The sequence below is a fragment of the Lotus japonicus genome, chromosome 1, assembly GCF_012489685.1.
Source record: "Lotus japonicus ecotype B-129 chromosome 1, LjGifu_v1.2".
Lineage (NCBI taxonomy): Eukaryota > Viridiplantae > Streptophyta > Magnoliopsida > Fabales > Fabaceae > Lotus > Lotus japonicus.
In genome coordinates this window covers 61,989,242-62,011,491 of record NC_080041.1, presented here as the reverse complement: position 1 = coordinate 62,011,491, position 22,250 = coordinate 61,989,242, and the positions used below count along the sequence as shown (strand labels likewise).

Sequence of the window (22,250 nt, the reverse complement as noted above, 5' to 3'; positions counted from 1 at the left end):
CAATTTTTGTTTTGTTTTCATGTGGTTGTTAACAATTTCTCCCTGACTTCTATAGCGTGGCTTCTTGATCTAGAGAATCATTTGTTAGGCTATGGATGCTATTAGTGTCGGCTTTCTGTTTCATGTGGGTAATTTCCATGCTTCCTTTTGGTTCACTAATTGAAGTGGTTTGGGTTTATTTAGTGATGTCATTAGTAGATCTGGGTTGGGTGATGCGAATATAAATAGAATCAAGATCCTTCTTCTTCCTCCACTGATTTAGTTTTGTACATGTTTGTTGCATCTTTTGTTGCTGGATGAAGATGAGATGAAGAAGAGATGAACTCATGTTGCTGGAGAATCATGGGTTTTGGAGCGGTAGTGGTAATGGTTGTAATGGGTTCTGGCTGGGTTTGGGTTCAGTCGATTTAGTCTGGTGAGAAGCAAGAAGAATAGGGGAAATGATTAAATGATGATGAAAAAAATGTTGAAGATGGCAAATTTGGAAGAACATGAATGATGAAGATGAATGTCTGGGTGGAAGATTAAAAGATTTGCGATCTGGGCAAAAGCTTCGAACTTGGCATGGAGGTTGAAGATGATGATGATGGTCAGGGGTTCTGAATCATATTTAGGGTTGGGTGATTTATTGGAGGTTAAGATTTTTCCTTTTTTTTTTACTATGAATAATTAACCTAATTCTTCATTAACTAATTTACTAATATATATGTTTTTTGATTTTTTTTAAAACCTGCTAAACCTGCTACCATAGGTCAAAAGTCACTTGTGTAACCTTACACAAGCATTCAATTGTGCACCGTAAATTCCTCCCTATAATTTCTAAAAATAATTGGTGCTTTGCTAAACTCATAATTTAATTTTGTTATATTACAAGTGGAAAGGCAAACTTAATTGGGTGATTGTTTGTTTACACTGACCAGGTTAACTTGATTTAAGGGTTGGGATATCCTCCCTTGAACTTTCTTGAATAAAATCTATATTATGTTTACTAATAAAAAGAAAAGAAGTTTCAAAACATGCCTTATAAGTCTCAATACACTCAAGAATCGAGATATATATTAGCATTTCTTTAAACGGATCATACTAGCTAAAACCATCCGATCTTGCATTGATTAATTGTGCCCTCTAACTAATTAGGAATCGACAATATCGGCGCCATGCTTCTTTTATGGCTCAAGTACTATATATAAGCAAGCAATTCTTGTTTTTGATGGGGAGAGGGGTTTTCCATTTGCAAGCTCCTCTCACGAGGCTAACTCAAAGAAGAAGAAAAAACTCCAAAACCACAGCAATCAATGGAGAAAGTGAGGGTGCAAGACGTGGCTTCCCATTCCAACGATTCAATTCCCGCGGAGTTTGTGAGATCAGAGACAGAGCAACCGGGCATCACGACTGTTAAGGGGACACAACTCGAGGTTCCAGTCATTGATTTCAGCAACCCTGATGAGGACAAGGTCTTGAAAGAGGTTGTGGAAGCAAGTTGTAAGTGGGGAATGTTTCAAATTGTGAACCATGAGATACCGGTTGAAGTTATAAGGGAACTTCAAGCTGTGGGGAAAACGTTCTTTGAGTTGCCTCAAGAGGAAAAGGAGCAATATGCTAAACCTGCTGAATCTCAATCCATTGAAGGATATGGCACAAGGCTTCAGAAGGAAGTGGATGGGAAGAAAGGTTGGGTGGACCATTTGTTTCATAAGACATGGCCAACTTCTGATATTAACTACCGTTTCTGGCCTAAGAATCCTCCATCTTACAGGTTACTTTGTTTCAAGAATTATAATGCTTTCATCAAATTAATTACCTTCATGATGTTCATTCAATGCTTTCACGTATTATGTTCCTTATCATAATGTTTGGTGATTAGGTTAAGTGTTTCTTGAATTCTCTCATCGCAAAAATGTTGTGCACCACCAAATCACAAAAAGGTTATGTGTAGCATACACAAAGGTGTAAGATACATCATTTATTTGGTCGGAAATAGTTATTAATAATTAGCTAAAAAATTAGAGATGGAAATAGTCCCGTCCAAATTTCTAGTAAATCCCCAGCCATTTCTAGGCAATTGTATGGTGTTTGATCCATCCGCTATTTTACTTGTGTGCTGTAGAATCCCCTCAATCAAGATTAACTGACATGAGGTTGTTCTATTTTAAATGGATATATTGAGTTCGAGTCTCCGTGAATGCAGCTGTGTTATATAATTGATAATGAGAATTTTGCTGCTCGTAGTGACCATACATAGCGCGAATCAGATTGCCTAAGTGAGATGATACATGTGGTTTAAGAAAATACTCTCAATCACTAGGGATGCAAACTTTCACGCGTACCAATTTTCATTTATGAAATGTTAAATTTGTGATAGAAAGTATATTGACGGTAATGAAAGCGATTTGTATATCACTACAATTGCGACATTTGGGTTTTGAGGCGGTTTTCCACCACCACACAACTTATGTATGATTAAAATAATGTAAAAGGTAATTGCAGCGGTTTGAATCCATCCACGTGTGTTTTAATGTTTGTGGTGTAAGTAGATATTGATACTCATTTCAAGACAAAATATGATCAAAACTTCTTGTGGTCTCCAATTCTATTCTTAATTATGGACTTCAAAGGCCAATAGTCTTTTATGTGATGAATATATACTACAATTCATCCACCTGTTTTAATTAATGAATGAGTACATGAGTAAATTCTAAAGTACAGATCCCCTCATGCAATTCTCTTGATTTGGTGGCAGAGAGGTTAATGAGGAATACAACAAGTACTTGCATGGGGTTGTAAACAAGCTATTCAAAAACCTTTCAATAGGGTTAGGCCTTGAGGGGACTGAGCTAAAGGAGTTTGCGGGCGGTGACAACATGGTTCACCTCTTAAAGATCAACTACTACCCACCTTGCCCGTTCCCTGATCTCGTGCTTGGTGTGCCAGCCCATACTGACATGAGCTACATTACCCTTCTTGTGCCCAACGAGGTCCAGGGTCTTCAGGCCTCTAGGGATGGCCATTGGTATGATGTTAAGCATGTGCCCAATGCTTTGGTCATTCACATTGGGGACCAAATGGAGGTATGCATATCTTTCAACTTTCTCCATGAAATAGATAGATAAATTGAATGCTCAACTTGGTCTCTCAAATGTATTATTGTTGATAAGGTTAGTAATTAAAAGAAAAAAATACGTATGAAAATATTTGAAGGGGTAAAATACGTTTAAGTCAGATTCTATAATTAAATTTGATTAATTAAAACGTGAGTTAAATTAGTCTATATATGATTTATTACACATTTAGAAACTTTCAAACATATTTCTCTCTTCTATAAACTAAGTACAAATTAAAGACAAAATCTCTCAAAAACCAAGCAGAGCATCCATTCAAAATATATATATGTAGAATTATTTGTTTTTTTCACTCAATAACGACCTAAGTTCTCAAAATAGTTAATTCGAATCATGTCTTTATAAGTGATCTCCCATTCTATTCTTAACTATTGTCTTCAAGGCCTAATGGTCTTTTATGTGATGAATCTATTGGTAGCAAAGGGTGCTAGCTCGAGAGTGAAAAAGAAAAAGAATAGAGATAAATAATGTATGCGATATATAATGTGATGAAAAATGCTAGTAAAACTCATTTTAACACTTTTTATTGTTGATTAGTTGAAATTCATGTGAGATCCACTAAAAATATTAACTTCATTTCCAATTACGTGGGACACATGAATTTCAATCAACCAATAAGAGTGTTGGTATAACAAGAAAAGATAGAAATGAAAAATAGGTATTTGAGAGATGTATATACCAGTAATGGTCTTAATATAAAACCATTTTACGGGTATATTTATGATGGATATTCTAACAATATATACAAGATTTAAAATAATATACCTGTTTTATGGTGACAGATAATGAGCAATGGAAAATACAAGGCTGTCCTCCACAGGACAACAGTGAGCAAAGACAAAACAAGAATTTCGTGGCCAGTGTTCATAGAGCCCCAACCAGAGCATGAAGTTGGGCCTCACCCAAAGCTTGTTAACCAAGAAAACCCACCAAAATACAAGACCAAGAACTTCAAAGATTATGCTTACTGCAAGCTCAACAAGATCCCTCAGTGACTGAACTCTGAAGCAGCAGGGTATGCGCATATATATATTTTGCTTTCCAATAGGTTGATTTGCCCAATAAGCTTTGTGACTCTTAACAAGATTGTGTTGTGTTCCTCCATTAATGCTTACGTGTCGTTGTCAAACCCCTTTGTCCAATAAGGGATGCAGTATATTAAGATTCCTAAAGAGAATGAAACACATATTGTCATGGCAGCATATGCATAAGCTCTCCAAGGATGTCTGCTTTCTCTCATTGCATTAATCTCTGCAACAAAAGTAGAAACAGTACTCAGACACCCCATCAGACCAAACTGTATTCCTCCTACAACAGTGTCACAATTCCTGGTGTTCACCTGCATCAAACAAAGTAAATACTGGTTTATTACGACCTCCAAAACTGAATTGCAGATTATCTTGATTCAAAAAAGAAACAGGATGAGCAAACACATATAGAACTCAGGAGTTACTATCCAATGCAATTATAAAAATGAAAAAGACACCAGTAAAATTGGATAAAAAATACTCAGTCCTACTCTCACATTTTTTAATGGTCTAGGTGAGTCTATCTTGATGCTTGTGAGGGGTCTGCTAAATAATATCTATACAAATATTTACTACATATGAAGTGCATGTGTGGTTCTGTTTCTGAATGAATAGAATCAAATCTACATATGAATTTTAAGAATCAAAATTGTATTTTCTAGAGTACAAGTTGTAACTTGTTTTGCTCTCAAATCTAATTCTGATCCTATTATGACATTATCCAATGCATTAAAGATGGCAGAATTGGAACATGAATAAAGACAAAAAAACTTACTGCGGTCTTGACACAAGCAAGTGCAGCCATAACACAAGCAGCTGATACATTGGCAATTAGAGTCCCAAATGGAACCCATTTATACAACCCTGCCTTTCCTAACCCGCGTCCGTTGAGCCGTGCTAAGAACCATCTAATCCACACACCAAAAGGTCCAACGATGCAAGCAATCCATAATTGAGCAGCACTGCCACCATGCTTGAACTTAGCCTTCACCAATGCACCACTAACACCCCATAATATAGCCAAGATCACCAAGGACATCAACATAAGTGTCAATTGAAGGCGGTAGCTGTCTACTTTGTAGTTGATTTTGGAGCTACCATTTGCTGAACACATATTGAGCCTGTTAAGAAGCCACCTGAAACCCTTGGCACTTTCTGTCCCAAATATGATGGAAATGACAACAAGAGAAAAACCTGAAATATTCCAATTATAAAACATATTCATCTTACCAATTGACAGAAAAAAGAAGAAAGAAAGAAACAGCTATAATCCTATAACCTATAAAACATTCTTAATAATGCAGTTACATACCTATAAGAAAGCCAAGTGAAGAGTAAACCCAGTGGCCGGAAACACTGAGTTGCAGCATACCCTGATTCCAACCACTGAAAGTTGTAAGGCTCCCTAAGTAACCAGTCGTTATTGCTATGGCTAGATGCTCTGATACATGAGATATGTCTCCTTTGAATACAACACCAAACCATCCCATAAGAAATGAACCAACCTGAAATGAAATGTAACAGAATTGCATTAGCATATTATCTCAGTCAGTTTCCTTATGAATGAACAACCAATTGGACTAATTGGACTTGAGTTTTACTTTCACCTGACAGCAATTTGAAACTTCTGTCAGATATACTGTACTGAAGCAAGGTTCAAAACTAATTTGTAATTTTTTTGCTCAATAGATAAAGGACTGAAGTGTCACTTGAGAGAAACTTTTCAATGGTGTGCCCTGTATATTAAACATTTTCAGAAATGCAAATACAGAAGCAGTGCTATTTGGACCCACCTGCAACTTTAAAGGCAGCAAAATTTTTCTCTATATCTTTAAGATAGCAATAGATATGAAGAATTTAAACACAATTTGCTTTTAAGCATGTTACTACCATAATGTCTTCAAGTTATGTTTCTGGCGATACAATTCTCGAGTGTTGGTTTTATTAAGACACCTAAATCTGTATGTCACCAAGACACAAAAATAATGAAGATGATAAGGGAGACATACCACATTAGAAGGAAGGTCAGGGTAAAGAATAGTTTGGTCGCTTGTCACATTGGCAACCCCAGGGCCAAATAACTTTTGCAGTAAATATCTTGTTAGAACCTGCATAGTTATTAAGACAGTTTGTGTATTAGATTCGTGCAGATAACTGCAGGGCTAACATAAAATTTGAAATTAAAAAGATAACATAGTGCTGATCACAGTTAAAAAATTCTCACAAGCTCTCCATTATAAGCAAAAAATGTATGAATTAAATTATTAAAACAATTTCAAATGCAGGTAAACCATTCTACACTGAACATACCTAACACTGTTAATCATCTTCCACAAGGATGAAAAGCAGCACATACTAAGTATAGACCCAACTATTTCATAAATTTGTGGTAGACATGCACATGGATGGATGTTAGAGTTATTATTAGTGTTTCTCTTGAACAAACCACATATTTTAAAGTTTTAATTATTGAAGTATTAAGTCATGCCTAGTGTATTAATCATTACAACAACTGGGAAACATAACATTGAAACTGCACTAGAAGAATACTATTGTTGTGGTGCCATCAAAATTCAAAAGTACATCTTACAAACAATACAAGATTCAAGGTTAACATATTACCCCAAGAATTCCGAAAACAGCTAAAAGAGCCATACATGAAATATAGTCCAGCCACTCTGGCAAACCATTATGCTCCTGAAAGCAGACAATAAAACAATATTTGGAACTATCACAAATATGAATATGATTAATTAACAAGAAAATCACAGAAACCATAAAACTCTAGAACTAACTCACATCCTTTGCACCTTCTTCAGAAATCAAAACTGCATCGGTAGAAAGTGGTGATGTGAGCTCAATTTGCAAAGGCATAACAGAGGAATTGGGCTGCAATCTGTTCCCATCTTGAATGAGAGTAGAAACAGCTCCATTTTCTGATCTGTTGTCAAAAGACAAACGAAAACTGTTGCTCTCGCTGAACCTTCTGCTTCGAAGAGCTCGGTCACCAATGTCTCCAGCCTCTGAAACACTACCAGATTCAGCATCATCATTGTTATCTGTGTGATGGCTTATATGACTTGACATGCTGAATGAACCCCTTCTTATTGAAGAATCCACCCTGCTCATTCTCTCCATTGGAATATTAACAACACAAAGTCATAAACACGTTGCGTGTTTCCACGGGTAGCGTTGAACACTTCAAAAAAATGCCAGTTTGACATGTGCAACTGCCGCTAAATACTGACCACATTATAGGAAAAACAAAAGATAAACCAAAGATAACATAAATAAAACGAATCAAACTCATTATAATAAATTTATCACGGGATGCATATAGGCTATAGCATATAAACATATAGAAAATACAAATACAAAAAAGAATGAAAGACTATGTTCAAGAAGCAATGATGTCACAAAAACTGTAGTCGTGGAATTCAATTTATAATAGGAGATTTTATCAGCCGTTCAAAATTTTGTTTTAAAAGTAAAATATTAAACATAAAATTGATGTGCAGTTCAAGTTTGACTGCAGAGAATCATATCCTATGTCATTTGTCAAATAAAGGAGAATCATACGTAAAGTGTCGTGTTCACATGAACAAAAAAATGTGAAGCTGAGACATGAGGTTGAGGTTGAGGTTGAGGTTGAGGTTGAGGTTGAGAGATAAGGATCACTATTGTGGTCAATACTATATTTAGAGGCGGTTATTGAAATTTGAAACAGATTGTGAATTTATTTTTCTCAAGAGAAGGTTATATACAGACAAACACTAATGATTTATCGTTTCTCTTTAAAATAATGGAATAATAGTGCAACGTACGAAGAAAGTGAAACCATGTCTTTTTTAGGCTTAATCCAGTTTTTGGTCCCTAACCTTTGTCATAAATATGGCTTTAGTCCCTCGCCGGAGTAAAGGTGGGGATTGATCCCCAGTTTTTGGCAAAATATTTGACTTTGGTTCCTCCGGCCAGTTGGGTCAACGCCGGAGCTCCGGGAAGCCCATGTGGCATTGCCACATCATTTAATGAGCTTATGTGGAATTTTTATTTTATTTTTTCATTTAAAAAAATAAAAAAACCGAGATTAATTAATCACCATCATTCAATCTTCATCTTCATCATCCTCAACTTCATCTACTTCATCTTTTCTTTCTTTCTTTCTTTCAGAAACCCAAAAACCCAATCTGAAACTTGCCCTAATTAAATTAAATTGATCTTCTTCATCATCATTTCATCATCTTCAAGAATCAAACCAACTCACATTTTAAAGATGTTAAACTGAACAGAATTTTGCTTTTCCAACACTGGTGGAGAATTTTGTTAATCTGGATTGTTCCAACACTGGAGAATCATGAGGCCTGCATTTTTCTATTCCTTCTTCAAAACTAGAATTTCTGCATAAACGCAGACAAATAGACAAACACCAAAAAGGCAAAAAAAAAAAACCATTAGCCCCCATTGAATTCTAACAAAAAAACTCTGGTCCTCGCACTTCACCTCTACGCCAGGTTCGTTCTTCATCGCCAAGCTCGCCGAAGAGCCGCCATTCACCAACTCACCCTCGTCGTCGCCGCCCACAACACTACCCAGTTCATCGACGAAGGAGTGCCCTAAACTGAACTAGAAACCAACCCCATCTTCATCTCAAAATCGCAACTTTTAACAACCCAAATCCAACCTTTTATTCACTGTCAAAATACCATGGCTATGGCATCCTCAAAGTCCCAACCCAGATCCAATCGAAACACCATCCCTCAAAGCCCCAACCCAGATCTGGACACTACGGTGGCTGGCCTCCATGAAGATGATGGTGGCGGCGCGATTTCGATCGAAGCTTGCATCACCGCTCCAAGCCACCATGACCTTCGCCTCTTCCTCTGGTTTCTGTGTCTTGGAAAAGAAAGCAAAGCATGTAATAGTACAAGAATCATAAAGCAGTGGAATGGAGGAGAATGTGTAGCCTGTTGATGATAACCAAACAGGTTTTGGACATGGCAGATATCGAGAGGAAGGGTCCCTTGATGATAACCAACAGGTTTTGGGGCTTCTTGATCTGAGAATGATGAAGATGAGGATAAAATTGTTTCTGATTAAGATTTTTTTATTTTTTAGAATCTTAAATAATTCTATTTTTTAAATTAATTAGGTTTTTTAAATGAAAAAATAAAATAAAAATTCCACATAAGCTCATTAAATGAGGTGGCAATGCCACATGGGATTCCCGGAGCTCCGGCGTTGACCCAACCGGCCGGAGGGACAAAGCCAATCATTTTGCAAAAAACTGGGGACCAATCCCCACCTTTACTCCGGCGAGGGACTAAAGTCATATTTATGGTAAAGGTTGGGGACCAAAAACTGGATTAAGCCTCTTTTTTAATAGTTTAGGATTCTATGGTTTGTGTTTGACTTGTCATGAACAACAGGAATCACCTCAAGGATTGGGTGGCATCTCTTTGCCTCCACAGAAAATGGCATAGCTTATTGTTACCTGGAAGATTCTCCTAGACACTTCCAAATCCCGGTTTGCATCTTAGAATCGAGAGATGAGAGAGAAAATTCAGAAATCATTTTCTGTTATTGAGAAAAATGAATTAAGTTAATTACAAAGTGTGTAGCTATCTCTATATATAATTATATGGTTTAATTGCACTTTTCGTCCCTGATGTATATTTGTTGTGCAATTTTGGTCCCCTATGTTTAAAAGGAGCAATTTTAGTACATTAAAGATCAATTTGTGATAATTAAGTCCTTCCGTCAGCTTCTGTCCAATTTTAAACGGAATATTCTTATTTGGATTCCTTTTTTTTACTAATTACACCACCATCTATGACACATCATCAAATAAATAAATTAAAATAAAATAAATAAATAAAATAAAGAATAAACCTACAGAACCCTAATCCTAATTTGCCTCAGCCACCGTTCCCTCCTAACTTCCTGAATCCTCCATCATCCACAACCGCCACCTTTCAACATCTTCATCTTCCTCCCCGAGCACCTTCTCCATCTTCGTGAGCACCTTCTGATTCGGCACCGCCCTACCATTCTCATACTCCTGCACCACCTGCGGCCGCTCATTGATCTGCTTCTCTAGCTTGGCCTGAATCATCTTCTCCAAACACGCCTTCTGAATCGCGTGCCTCACCTACACCGCCACGCGCTCCAGCGCCGCCAGCTCTGCCGCCTTGTCAAGCTTCCTGGCATTCGCGACCGGGCCAGCGGTTTTCCTATTGGATTCGGCGTCGGATTTCTTCACTGTCTGTACCTCTGTGCCGTTCCGCAGCGCCTGGTTCACGGCCTTGGGGTTCCGCAGGTTCTGCGCCTTGGGCTTCGATTTGTGCAGCACCACTGGTTCCCAGTCCTGGCTTATGGCTCCAGTCGATCGAGTCGACATTGTTGTAACAGAAGTCGAGAATTGAGATTAGAGGAAATGTTGAAAGTTATTAGAGAAATGAGAGGATTGAAGATACGTAATTCATGCCATTATCTCCTTTTGTTCTTTTTCTTGTGGCTTTTTCTTGTTCATTGTCCTTTATAACAGACAAAATAATTCCCAAGATTTAGGTAAATTTGTGATAACCATAACGAATTTGGAAAGGGGCTTTTGGGGTGGTTTCTGGGTAATTTTTGTGGTTTTTTTATTTGGGTGAATGTTCCTGGAATTTCTATAGCTTTGTCTATGAAGTTGTTGTTGCTTCAAAATTTGTTTCCAGAATTTTTTTTGTTGTGGTTGATTCATTGCAGATTAGATAAACATGAAGGGTGATTACTGATTAGTGGCAAAATGTTTAATTTTTGAAATTTTAATTAAATTTATTTTTTATTTTGTGGAGTCCTAATGGCATCTAAGTGGCAAAATGTGTCAGGACCACGTCATGAATGAGCGCCACGTATGAAAAATCTGTTTGGAATTAAACGGAATCTGACGGAAGGACCCAACTGTCACAAATTGATCTTTGATGTACCAAAATTGCTCCTTTAAAACAAAGGGGACCAAAATTGCACAAGGGGTATACATCAGGGACAAAAAGTGCAATTAAGCCTAATTATATATACAAGAGTAGTAGAATTGGGGAAAAATCAGTTAGCCTAATGGTGCTAACAACTTATCATCATCTAAAAGACTAAAACTAACTAGATACCATTTCAAAAAAAATTCAAAAAAAAACCGGACCGGACTGGTCGGTTCAACTGGGAACCGGTGTGTTACCCGGTCTGGAACGCCATGAAAACCGGACTGATATCAAACCGGTCAATAATCGGTAAAACTGGTGAGAACCGGCGGTTCAACGGATCGAACTATTGTTTATGAACTCCTTTGTATTTCTCTGCATTCTGTAAATAGTTGTTTGTTAACCTCTTATGTCCAAAGCAAACACGTACCATGGACCAGTTGTAAGGCAGAGTCTCCGTGATGTCCTGTCACTACCACAAAAAAGGCTTTGTGCAGCGGCAATGGGGTAGCTGTAACGCCCCAATTTCTCGAGTGTCACACACTAACCAATTAATCCAATTTTGGTAAAGAATTTTCGTCGATTCAATTATTAATCTTTGATTAATGACAAAGGTTCATTAATTGCGAAACTCTTGAAAGATTAACCTTTACAAATCTCGCGGAAGTAAACATCATCCCAAAACTTTTGAATTAAATAAAATAAGTATAAAATATACATCTAAAACCAAAGTAAATTACATCAACTTTATTTCCAAATGAAAGCAAAATAATTGTTCAATGCTTCCCGATCTCGGTACTCTCAACCCAAAGAGAAAATGGATGTCTCTCAACCCAAACCTATTCATTGGCCTCTTCCTCTTTATCTTCTTCCTCTTCATCAGGAGTGTAGTCGTCATCCGGTAGTGGCTCGTCACGGAGTACCAGCTCCCAAGAATGGGTCGTCGCCGTTACACGACCATCTACCCCCCCCCCCCCCACAAATAACAAATAAACAAGTAGCACAAGGGTCAGGTCGCAAAAACAACATAATCACAAACATATCATAATACACATTAATCATTCGCTTATGGAATTAATTTTTATAACTGTTAGTCAGTTAAACTAACGCATCCTCACATCACACAACCCACCAAAACTCCTTGGCCAATCACATACATCCGCAGATGTATAAATCACGTGGAGCCGCAATGATCCACAAAATCTCAAGGAGACCGCAGTCAACCTTATCACGTGGAGCCGCAATGATCCACAAAAATCTCTCGGTGACCGCAGTCAACCAAATCACGTGGAGCCGCAATGATCCACAAAATCTCCCTCGCGTGCAAGTTACCGTTTGTCTCTAATGGCACCATCGTTCTCATGGTACATAGTCTCACCTAGACCTATGTTCCATTAATTTTCGTTTCACTTGCAAGCGATTAATCTCATTCTCTTTGTTCAATGCTCTAAAGTCAACCTAGAGTCTTAACAATTCAACGTCAGATAAAACATAAACGACAAGAAATATAATCAACAGTCGAATGAATTACAGTTGGATGAGCGACCTTCTCAGAAATATTCCAACCAGTAAAAAATCACATCAAAACAGTACCAGTAAGCTAGATATTCAAAATTCAGAAGAACAACCAACTAAATAACAGATAGGCACAAGTTTTCTGAAAACGAGTGTCACATTAGTTTTCTGAAAAAAAAAAACAGCAGATACAACGATCACTAAAAACGATCTCCAGAACTCATTTCCCAACCAAAATTTTCGTTCTACACATGTCTGGACAGATAATTTAAATTCCTACAACTTCCTAGTTTACTACGTTTTAATTGGAAGACCAGAACTAGGTGATAAAGGGCCACGAAGTGCGCTGTCCAGTACAGAAAACTGGCAGAGTCACTTCTACCCCAAATTTAAATTCCAAAGATTTATGTTCAGGTCTCTTAGACCATATTTCAGTAACAAACATCATATATTCATCATCAAAATTTCCAGAACTCATCACATCTCAACCATCATGTTATGGCAAGTAATTCGCATGGCAAATTTAGCAAGTATACATGTAATTTTTGCATATCATCAAGATCTATGGCAAGTATAGCAATTAGTGACTAGTAGGGCATGGTATCTCATAGCAAAACTCCAGCAAGCATCATGCACACAGAGCTCATGCCAACACCATCAAGATCATGTTTCTTTTCATGAAAAATCATGACAATTACCCTAGGCTACTACCCAACCTAGACCAAGATCATGTTTCTTTTCATGAAAAATCATGACAATTACCCTAGGCAACTACCCAACCTAGACCAGCCCTTACCTTGCTAGTTTGGTGATGAAAAGGAGTGGAAGATGAAGTATAAAGAAGGGTTCTTCTTCCTGTCCAAGTCTCTCATCTCCCTCTACCAATCGCATGTCCCTCTCTCTCTCTCTCGCAAGTGGTGGTAGGCGGCGGCTACAAGGGTGCCAGGGCGGCGACTTCTTCTTCTTCCTCTCCCTCTCACGTGATTTTGTTCTTCTCTTCTTTCTCTCTTTTTCTTTATGTTTTTACGTGAAGTATGCTGAGGAAAAGGGTTTCTATTTTTCAGTTTTGAAACAACTCTCCCTCCCCCCTTAACACCCAAACCCGGCGGCACACTCAAGCCCACTAGGGTTTTGCTTCAATTTTCTATCCCTATCTCTTTAATTATTTGAAAATCAAATAGTATTCAGCCTTTTAATTTAAAAGAAAACTGAATATAAATATATAATAAGGAATATAACCTCCCTTCCTTATTTAAATCTCAATCTACATTAAAAGAAAACTGATTTTCCTGCAAAATAGATGCATCCAATCAAACAATATCTTCTCCATATCTCTTACTTGGGAAATTCGGCCACCCCATGCTTGGCCTCCAAGCAACACATAATTCTCACAACCCTAAGGCTCATGAACCCAAAAATAATCAGAAATTAACAGGTTTAACACAAAAATACAATTTCTGATTTTTTATGTAAAATCCGTAGGTACTGTACAGCAGGACCTTTTGCCACTAAAACATACATATCTCGGGCTACAGAGGTCGGAATAACTTGAAACCAACGAGAGAATTTAGCTAACTCAGAGAGCTACAACTCTCATGAAGGAATCTTTTCCAGATAAGGTCGTTAAGACCTCTGAAAAATTCACATAAGGTCACAGACAGATTAGCAATAAAATCAAACTTCACTAGAAACTTCACTTTTATTCAATAAATCGCTTAAGTAATACTTAAGTAAGGTTAGGGTCTTACAATACCACCCTCCTTAAAATAGTTTCGTCCTCGAAATTACTATAGGAAGACACACCACGCTTCCATTGCGCACTCCGATACTCTCCACAAATTTCTCAGTCGTCTCGACGCATAGGTTATTCTCCTTAGTCTCATCTTTCTGGTCTTCACGTGACATCTCTAGTGCTCTGGTTCCACATCATTTTCACAAAGGGAAACTGTCTCTCCTTAACGTTCCTGTCATAGTCCAACACCAACTATCATTCCGATCACCATTTTCCAATATCAAGTTGATCAGGCTCAAATATCTAAAAGATGGCAACTAGAAAAATAACTGGTAAGGATGTTCGAGTCACTCTCATTTCACTGTCTATAACCTAGTCATTCGTCGTAGAACCCTATGGAACTCTTCCGTTAGAACACGACCCAAACTGCCTCACTGCAGTCACACAAAACAACAAAAAGTTTTAAGTCAACAGGTGTTATGCTCATGCCGGTACACGCTGGTCGACGTCCCGTCCAGGTGATCCAGATGCAACATCAACAGCTCAAACACGGGAAAACAAACTTTCCGGACACCAAGCTCAAAGGTTTCATCCACCAATTCACTCGTTCAGTAGTTCCATCCCCCACCTAGTCCATTCGATGGTTCCATCCACCATCTGGTTTGTCCGATCTATGGTTCCATCCACCATATACGATCGTTGGTTCCATCCACCAATCCCGTCTTTCCTGATGGTTCCATCCACCATCTCGGTCTGACCAATGGTTCTATCCACCATTCCTGATTCACCGATGGTTCCATCCACCATCTCATCGACCGTGATGGTCCCATCCACCATCTCGATCGACACACTCTGTTCACTGGCTCCATCCGCCATCCTTTCTTAGCCGATGGTTCCATCCACCATCTTTGCTAAGTGAGGATAATCGAGAGTGTAACACAATCACACAAAACACCACAAAAGCGTAAGGAAGAAATTGACTCGGTCAGTGTTCTCCCCTGCCTCTATGACTCAATAATGAGCCTTCAGCACACCAAATCACATCACACACATAAATCACAAACCATTCACAAAATGAAATAATACCAAATATTATTTATTTTAACAAGTCCGACACAAAGTCTCGATGTGGTCAAGCGTGTCCCACTTGGAGCGTCCATTCTAACCTCAATCTTTGGTAAGCGACAACCCTTAGATATCTAGCAACCATCTTCAGATAGACCTAGATATCACGCTCATACTAGGGCACTAGGCGCCAAATCCAAGTCCAATTGATCAATCGTTTATAAGCTAATCATCATCTTAATACCTAACAATCCATACGTCATCTCTTGTTTCGGAACTATCCTCGTTCAGACCTTAAATCAATCTTTCACTTATCCACAAGTCAAATTATAACTTATTTTTAAGTCTAAAATCTCTGCATAACTCAGAATTCATTCCTTTCAAGATCAAACCATATACTGTGCCTCAAGGGACTTAGCCCAACTTTCGCTCCCTAGATTTTAATCTTCAAAGGTTCAACTGCTATCATCACAACTAAAACCATTAAATCTCTTATTCATACCTTTCTCTCAACTCTCAAGAACAATCTTAACACCTAAGGTTTTAATCCAGCTTAGTAAATCTCACTTAGTAATCCTAGCACATTTCTAAGAAATCCATATCAACACTCTCGTGTATTCAACTTATGCTAAAATTTTCTCTCTCTAATTTGATCACAATCACACCAATCAACTTCTTAATCTCTCAATCCAATTCTAACAAACTTTAAGTCCTACAAAATTAGGACAAGAATTTATGGACTTAAAATCTAAACCTTCACCGAGTTTGCACCAGTAATGTCCTCTAACTCTTCAACACTTTTTAGATGAATATTCATTTCTTAGCACTACGACTTCTTCACAAAGGGATCAAATACCTAACAAAACTCATCTCTCAGATTTGACCAACATCTATCAATTCCTATCAACCTTTTTATCATGGTCCATTGCCAGCTATAATTCTGAATATCACCGCCTTCAATATTAAGTCGATTAGGCTTAATATGTCGAAGATGAAAATTTAGAAAAACCACTGGAAAGGTCAATGAGTCCCTATCATCCAGTAGTCACATAAATTGAGGTCCTATCCAATCGATTCAATTTCTAATACTTCAACCTCAAAAATTATGTACCCTTGACATCTCATCTATGGAATTCATATGTCATTCCACTAAGATTCATCCTTAGCTTCTACCTTCGCCTTTTGATACGTCAAACACGTTGATACATACTCGACTACTCGTTTCTTCATCCCAGGCCACCAGAAATGAAGTTTTAAGTCTTGATACATCTTCGTCATTCCCGGATGAATACTCAATCTACTCTTATGACCCTCATCCAAGATCAACTTCCTCAAAATATCTTGACATAGAGTCAAACACTTAATCTCAAGTATCACTACAATGATACTAATCACAGACAATCTCATAGCCAAGCAAACATCTTAGCAAACAAGTTTACCCAAATCTCACCGCGAAACTTTGAAAACACCTTTATCAAAAATAAAACACAACGAGTTCGGAAACTCGTAAGGCACAAACCCTTAACACTCAGGTTTCTCAACCGGAGCTATGATACCACAATGTAACGCCCCGATTTCTCGAGTGTCACACAGTAACCAATTAATCCAATTTTGGTAAAAAAATTTCGTCGATTCAATTATTAATCTTTGATTAATGACAAAGGTTCATTAATTGCGAAACTCTTGAAAGATTAACCTTTACAAATCTCGCGGAAGTAAACATCATCCCAAAACTTTTGAATTAAATAAAATAAGTATGAAATATACATCTAAAACCAAAGTAAATTACATCAACTTTATTTATCCAAATGAAAGCAAAATAATTGTTCAATGCTTCCCGAACTCGGTACTCTCAACCCAAAGAGAAAATGGATGTCTCTCAACCCAAACGTATTCCTTAGCCTCTTCCTCTTTATCTTCTTCCTCTTCATCAGGAGTGTAGTCGTCATCCGGTAGTGGCTCGTCACGGAGTATCAGCTCCCAAGAATGGGTCGTCGCCGTTACACGACCATCTACCCCCCCCCCCCCCCCACAAATAACAAATAAACAAGTAGCACAAGGGTCAGGTCGCAAAAACAACATAATCACAAACATATCATAATACACATTAATCATTCGCTTATGGAATTAATTTTTATAACTGTTAGTCAGTTAAACTAACACATCCTCACATCACACAACCCACCAAAACTCCTTGGCCAATCACATACATCCGCAGATGTATAAATCACGTGGAGCTGCAATGATCCACAAAATCTCAAGGAGACCGCAGTCAACCTTATCACGTGGAGCCGCAATGATCCACAAAAATCTCTCGGTGACCGCAGTCAACCAAATCACGTGGAGCCGCAATGATCCACAAAATCTCCCTCACGTGCAAGTTACCGTTTGTCTCTAATGGCACCATCGTTCTCATGGTACATAGTCTCACCTAGACCTATGTTCCATTAATTCTCATTTCACTTGCAAGCGATTAATCTCATTCTCTTTGTTAAAGGCTCTAAAGTCTACCTAGAGTCTTAACAGTTCAACGTCGGATAAAACATAAACGACAAGATAAAGAAGGTTGCTTCTTCCTCTCCAAGTCTCTTCTCTTTGTTAAAGGCTCTAAAGTCAACCTAGAGTCTTAACAGTTTAACCTAAAGTCAACCTAGAAGTATAAAGAAGGTTGCTTCTTGCTGTCCAAGTCTCTCGTCTCCCTCTACCAATCGCACGTCCCTCTCTCTCTCTCTCGCAAGTGGTGGTAGGCGGCGGCTACAAGGGTGCAAGGGCGGCGACTTCTTCTTCTTCCTCTCCCTCTGACGTGATTTTATTCTTCTCTTCTTTCTCTCTTTTTCTTTCTGTTTTTACGTGAAGTATGCTGAGGAAAAGGGTTTCTATTTTTCAGTTTTGAAACAACTCTTCCTCCCCCCTTAACACCCAAACCCGGCGGCACACCCAAGCCCACTAGGGTTTTGCTTCAATTTTCTATCCCTATCTCTTTAATTATTTGAAAATCAAATAGTTTTCAGCCTTTTAATTTAAAAGATGACTGAATATAAATATATAATAAGGAATATAACCTCCCTTCCTTATTTAAATCTCAATCTACATTAAAAGAAAAATGATTTTCCTCCAAAATAGATGCATCCAATCAAACAATATCTTCTCCATATCTCTTACTTGGGAAATTCGGCCACCCCATGCTTGGCCTCCAAGCAACACATAATTCTCACAACCCTAAGGCTCATGAACCCAAAAATAATCAGAAATTAACAGGTTTAACACAAAAATACAATTTCTGATTTTTTATGTAAAATCCGTAGGTACTGTACAGCAGGACCTTTTGCCACTAAAACATACATATCTCGGCTACAAAGGTCGGAATGACCTGAAAACAACGAGTTAATTTAGCTAACTCAAAGAGATACAACTCTCATGAAGGAATCTTTTCCAGATAAGGTCGTTAAGACCTCTCAAAAATTCACATAAGGTCACAGGCAGATTAGCAATAAAATCAAACTTTACTAGAAACTTCACTTTTATTCAATAAGTCGCTTAAGTAAGATTAGGGTCTTACCGCTACCCAAGTCTTACCCAAGTTCAATAAAAAATAAAAAATTTGCAAAAATATTTGTTTAGTAGCGGAAACGCTACCCAAATAAAAATATCGGCACTTAGTAGCAGGTACATGAACCGCTACCCAGGTTTCTAGTTTCTACTACCCACGTTTCTATTATGTCAATCGTGCTTTCCTTCTGAAAATTGAAAACCCTAGCCAAGCTTTTCTCATTCTCGCGCAAGTCTTCTCTGTTCCCTCTGTATACTAGCGCCCAAGCTTCTGGATCTAAGCCCTAGCTCGCTGCTTTTCATCTTCACTATGCTAACATAACACAAAAACCGCACCGCACCTTCTGCTCTGCTTCGTCTTCACCTCACCGTGCTTCCATTTGTCAAATCGCACTTTCCTTTCGCTGCTTTGTCTTCGACATCACTTCCATCACTCAAGCTCGTGTGGGTTCTGCTTCATCTTCACCGAGCGTGACTGCATCTCACGACCCAACATACGTTCTGCTACCCGCCTTGTCGCCGCACCTTCCCTGCCATTGTCAAGGTTTGTAACCATTTTTATTTTTGCTGTCATTTTCCATCTTACGTGCTCTATTTTTCTTTTCATTGTTATTAAAGCCTGTGATTATTTCTGAAAAATGAAACAATTTGATGTTTGTAAGTCCTAAGAATCTAATTAGAACATGTTATGGGGAAGAAACCCATTAAGTTCTTGAGTAATTTTAACATATAACGATGACTCTTGGGTGGACATCCCTATAGCTGGTCCTGTTTTCTGGGTTGGCTCGTTTGGCCGCCTCTATGTCAGGTTTCTTCTTACATTTTGTTATTGTCTTAATGTGTTGGTTCCAAATTGGGTAGCCCTTGTTGGGGATTAAATTCAAGTTTCAATATGAGGAGCTGAAGGACGCCTGATAATTACATTAATCTATGCTCCTTTTTTCTATAATTAGTTGTTATTAATAAATAACATGTTTGATAGATCAAAAACGTATGGATCGAAAGTGGAAGATTATCAGTTCTAACCCATGCAGTGAAAGGATATGTTGTCATGTTTAGTTTAGCTTAGCACCAAAACTTTCAAAGAGAATGGATAAATTTATGCTCTACATGCTTATAGCTGGTAAAAAAACCTTGGCTGATGGTGGGATTACTAAAGATGTAATGGATGAGTTAGACAAACGCAAGTGTGGAGTTTTGATTGGCTCAGCAATGGGTGGCGTGAAGGTGACTAGGCTTTACTCTCTAGCACATGAGATTCAATACTTGAAGAAAAATTAGGACTTTCGTTGTGTTTAGTAGTTCAATTTTATATCTAAAAGCATCATAAGATTGTGAAGAAGTTGTAACACGTGTTGGTTTTGTGGATTAACTTTACTCAGTTTACTGTTGAATGCAAATCAAAATGGAGCCAGAACTATATTATACCCTGCAATGTTATGGCATTCATTGGTTGACCATTTTGTTGTTGGTCTTTGCTGAAGCCTGAACAAGTTTTTAATGATGCTTCTGAAGCTTTATGAATATCATATAAGAAGATGAATCCTTTTTGTGTACCTTTTGCAACAACAAATATGGGTTCTGTCATTCTTACAATGGATCTGGTTTGTTTGAATAGATTCTAGAGCCTACTATAGACACCATAATTAGGTGTTTTGGTTTTACTCATATGCTTCTTTATTTTTCCTATTGATATTCGATTAATGATTCTTTATGGATTGCAGGGATGGATGGGCCCTAATTATTCTATCTCTACAGCTTGTGCTGCTAGTAACTTTTGTATACTGAATGCAGCAAACCATATCATTAGAGGTGAAGCTGTAAGTATTTTACTTTGATACTTACTTTTAGGATCCTGGATTACTTCTCCTAGCTCTTTTTTTTTAGCCTGAGAGTGTGTTTTGATGAGATTTTCACTTTATCCAAAGGTACAAATTTAATAAATGTGGAAATTTTGTGCAGGATGTGATGCTTTGTGGAGGCTGAGATGCTACTAATTATACCAATTGGTATTATTTTGTTACTCATTAATGGCTTGTATGGAGTTGTCATGCCATGAATTTGATATTTATCCAACAATCATTGATGCATGTTTGAGAGGCTTTGTGGCATGCAGGGCAATCTCACAGAGAAATATAATACGAAAACCATACAGCAGTTAGAGGCATTCAAGATTTGAATGCTAAAATTGATCATGCTGAAAAACATCGAAAACATTGTGGAGGGTGCAAGAGTAGATATCAACTATAACTACACAACGATGCGTCTTGTTTAAGGAACAACAGAAAAAATATACAGCTCTTGCTGAGGAGAATGAAGGTATCTAGGTGTTGAGCATGGTATACATACCATCACTGCATTAGTGAGTCAGTTTTAAATTCTCTATCTTTTCTCAGTTGTTTTCTTATTTTTTTTTATCTTGTTACTTATAGATTCAACCCTTACTGGATCCAGGCAGATATGGGCATCATAATATATTTGTATGTTTCTCATGCTTTTTCTGCTTCTTGTGTATGGGGATGGGAGTAATCTGATAATGATGGCTGGTATTGCTTTGCTGCTAAGAAGGGCTGTGTTGCGTGGTTCACTGGGCAGTTTTGGTCTCTATAATCCAGTGGTTGGTAATGCTATGCAGCTCTGTTTCCCTGGGCAGATTTGGCAGAATCATCACTATTGCTTAGACGTGACTAGATTTTGTTTTTATTAGGCTTTGTATTAGCAAAGTTGTCTAAGTTGGGAGATGTAATTTATGGATACTGTAACAGCAAAGAAGTTCTTTCTTATGCTGGCTTTTCTTACTCTTTCTTTTTAACACTGTAATTATTTCTATTCTTTTATATTTATATATAATTTGGCATTCCAAAAAAAATATGGATATTGAGTTGTTCTTTAATTAGTTTTTGATCTTACTGTTATATTTCACATATTTTAGTTCACAAAGGCTAAGTACACATTGGGCCAACTACATAAAAGACATTAACATAAACAAAATAGTGGACCAACTACATAAAAGACAATCACATTTTGGTGTTGCAATAGGATCCAGCCTTCATCTGCAATTCTACTCTGCACTGATTGAGTAGTCCTTGCAACAAGGCCATGCAAATCTTTATGCGAACTGAATCTTCATCAATTTACATCACATAGGCAAAACCAAATATAGTATAGTTTAGGGCAGGGCCATAGTTTAGTGACTATTAAGTATTTTTGAATAGATATTGGACTTAGGGAAGAAAGTGTTAATCACCTCTCCACATATGTGTGGATTGAAAACATCTTCCATATC

At 37.7% G+C, this 22,250-nt stretch overlaps 2 protein-coding genes and 2 pseudogenes across 2 annotated transcripts; 2 read left to right on the top strand and 2 right to left on the bottom strand.

Moving 5' to 3' along the window:
• Window positions 1-776: 776 nt before the first annotated feature.
• On the bottom strand, window positions 777-10,544 carry LOC130736593 (multiprotein-bridging factor 1c-like; annotated as a pseudogene).
• LOC130736587 (flavonol synthase/flavanone 3-hydroxylase-like) lies at window positions 1,229-4,114 on the top strand. The gene is made up of 3 exons (XM_057588402.1): window positions 1,229-1,756; window positions 2,741-3,068; window positions 3,902-4,114. The coding sequence occupies exons 1-3, from the start codon at window positions 1,296-1,298 to the stop codon at window positions 4,112-4,114; spliced, it is 1,002 nt and encodes a 333-aa protein (XP_057444385.1). The 5' UTR covers window positions 1,229-1,295.
• LOC130736579 (fluoride export protein 1) lies at window positions 3,848-7,352 on the bottom strand. The gene is made up of 6 exons (XM_057588395.1): window positions 6,947-7,352; window positions 6,770-6,844; window positions 6,157-6,255; window positions 5,460-5,652; window positions 4,923-5,341; window positions 3,848-4,458 (listed from the first exon to the last, which is right to left on the bottom strand). Exons 1-6 carry the CDS (start codon window positions 7,283-7,285, stop codon window positions 4,231-4,233), a joined length of 1,353 nt encoding a protein of 450 aa, XP_057444378.1. The 5' UTR covers window positions 7,286-7,352; the 3' UTR covers window positions 3,848-4,230.
• A 9,509-nt stretch (window positions 10,545-20,053) lies between the features above and the next one.
• LOC130741294 (3-oxoacyl-[acyl-carrier-protein] synthase II, chloroplastic-like) lies at window positions 20,054-21,126 on the top strand (annotated as a pseudogene).
• Window positions 21,127-22,250: the final 1,124 nt, after the last annotated feature.

What these genes read in the sequence shown, in the direction of transcription:
- LOC130736587 (XM_057588402.1), top strand. Translation starts at nt 1,296, where the DNA reads ATGGAGAAAGTGAGGGTGCAAGACGTGGCTTCCCATTCCAACGATTCA. An exon ending in AAGAATCCTCCATCTTACAG is followed by an intron (nt 1,757 to 2,740) that starts GTTACTTTGTTT and finishes ATTTGGTGGCAG; the next exon opens with AGAGGTTAATGAGGAATACA. An exon ending in ACATTGGGGACCAAATGGAG is followed by an intron (nt 3,069 to 3,901) that starts GTATGCATATCT and finishes TTATGGTGACAG; the next exon opens with ATAATGAGCAATGGAAAATA.
- LOC130736579 (XM_057588395.1), bottom strand. Translation starts at nt 7,285, where the DNA reads ATGGAGAGAATGAGCAGGGTGGATTCTTCAATAAGAAGGGGTTCATTC. An exon ending in TTCACTTGGCTTTCTTATAG is followed by an intron (nt 5,342 to 5,459) that starts GTATGTAACTGC and finishes GGAATATTTCAG; the next exon opens with GTTTTTCTCTTGTTGTCATT. An exon ending in TTGCTTGTGTCAAGACCGCA is followed by an intron (nt 4,459 to 4,922) that starts GTAAGTTTTTTT and finishes TGTTTGATGCAG; the next exon opens with GTGAACACCAGGAATTGTGA.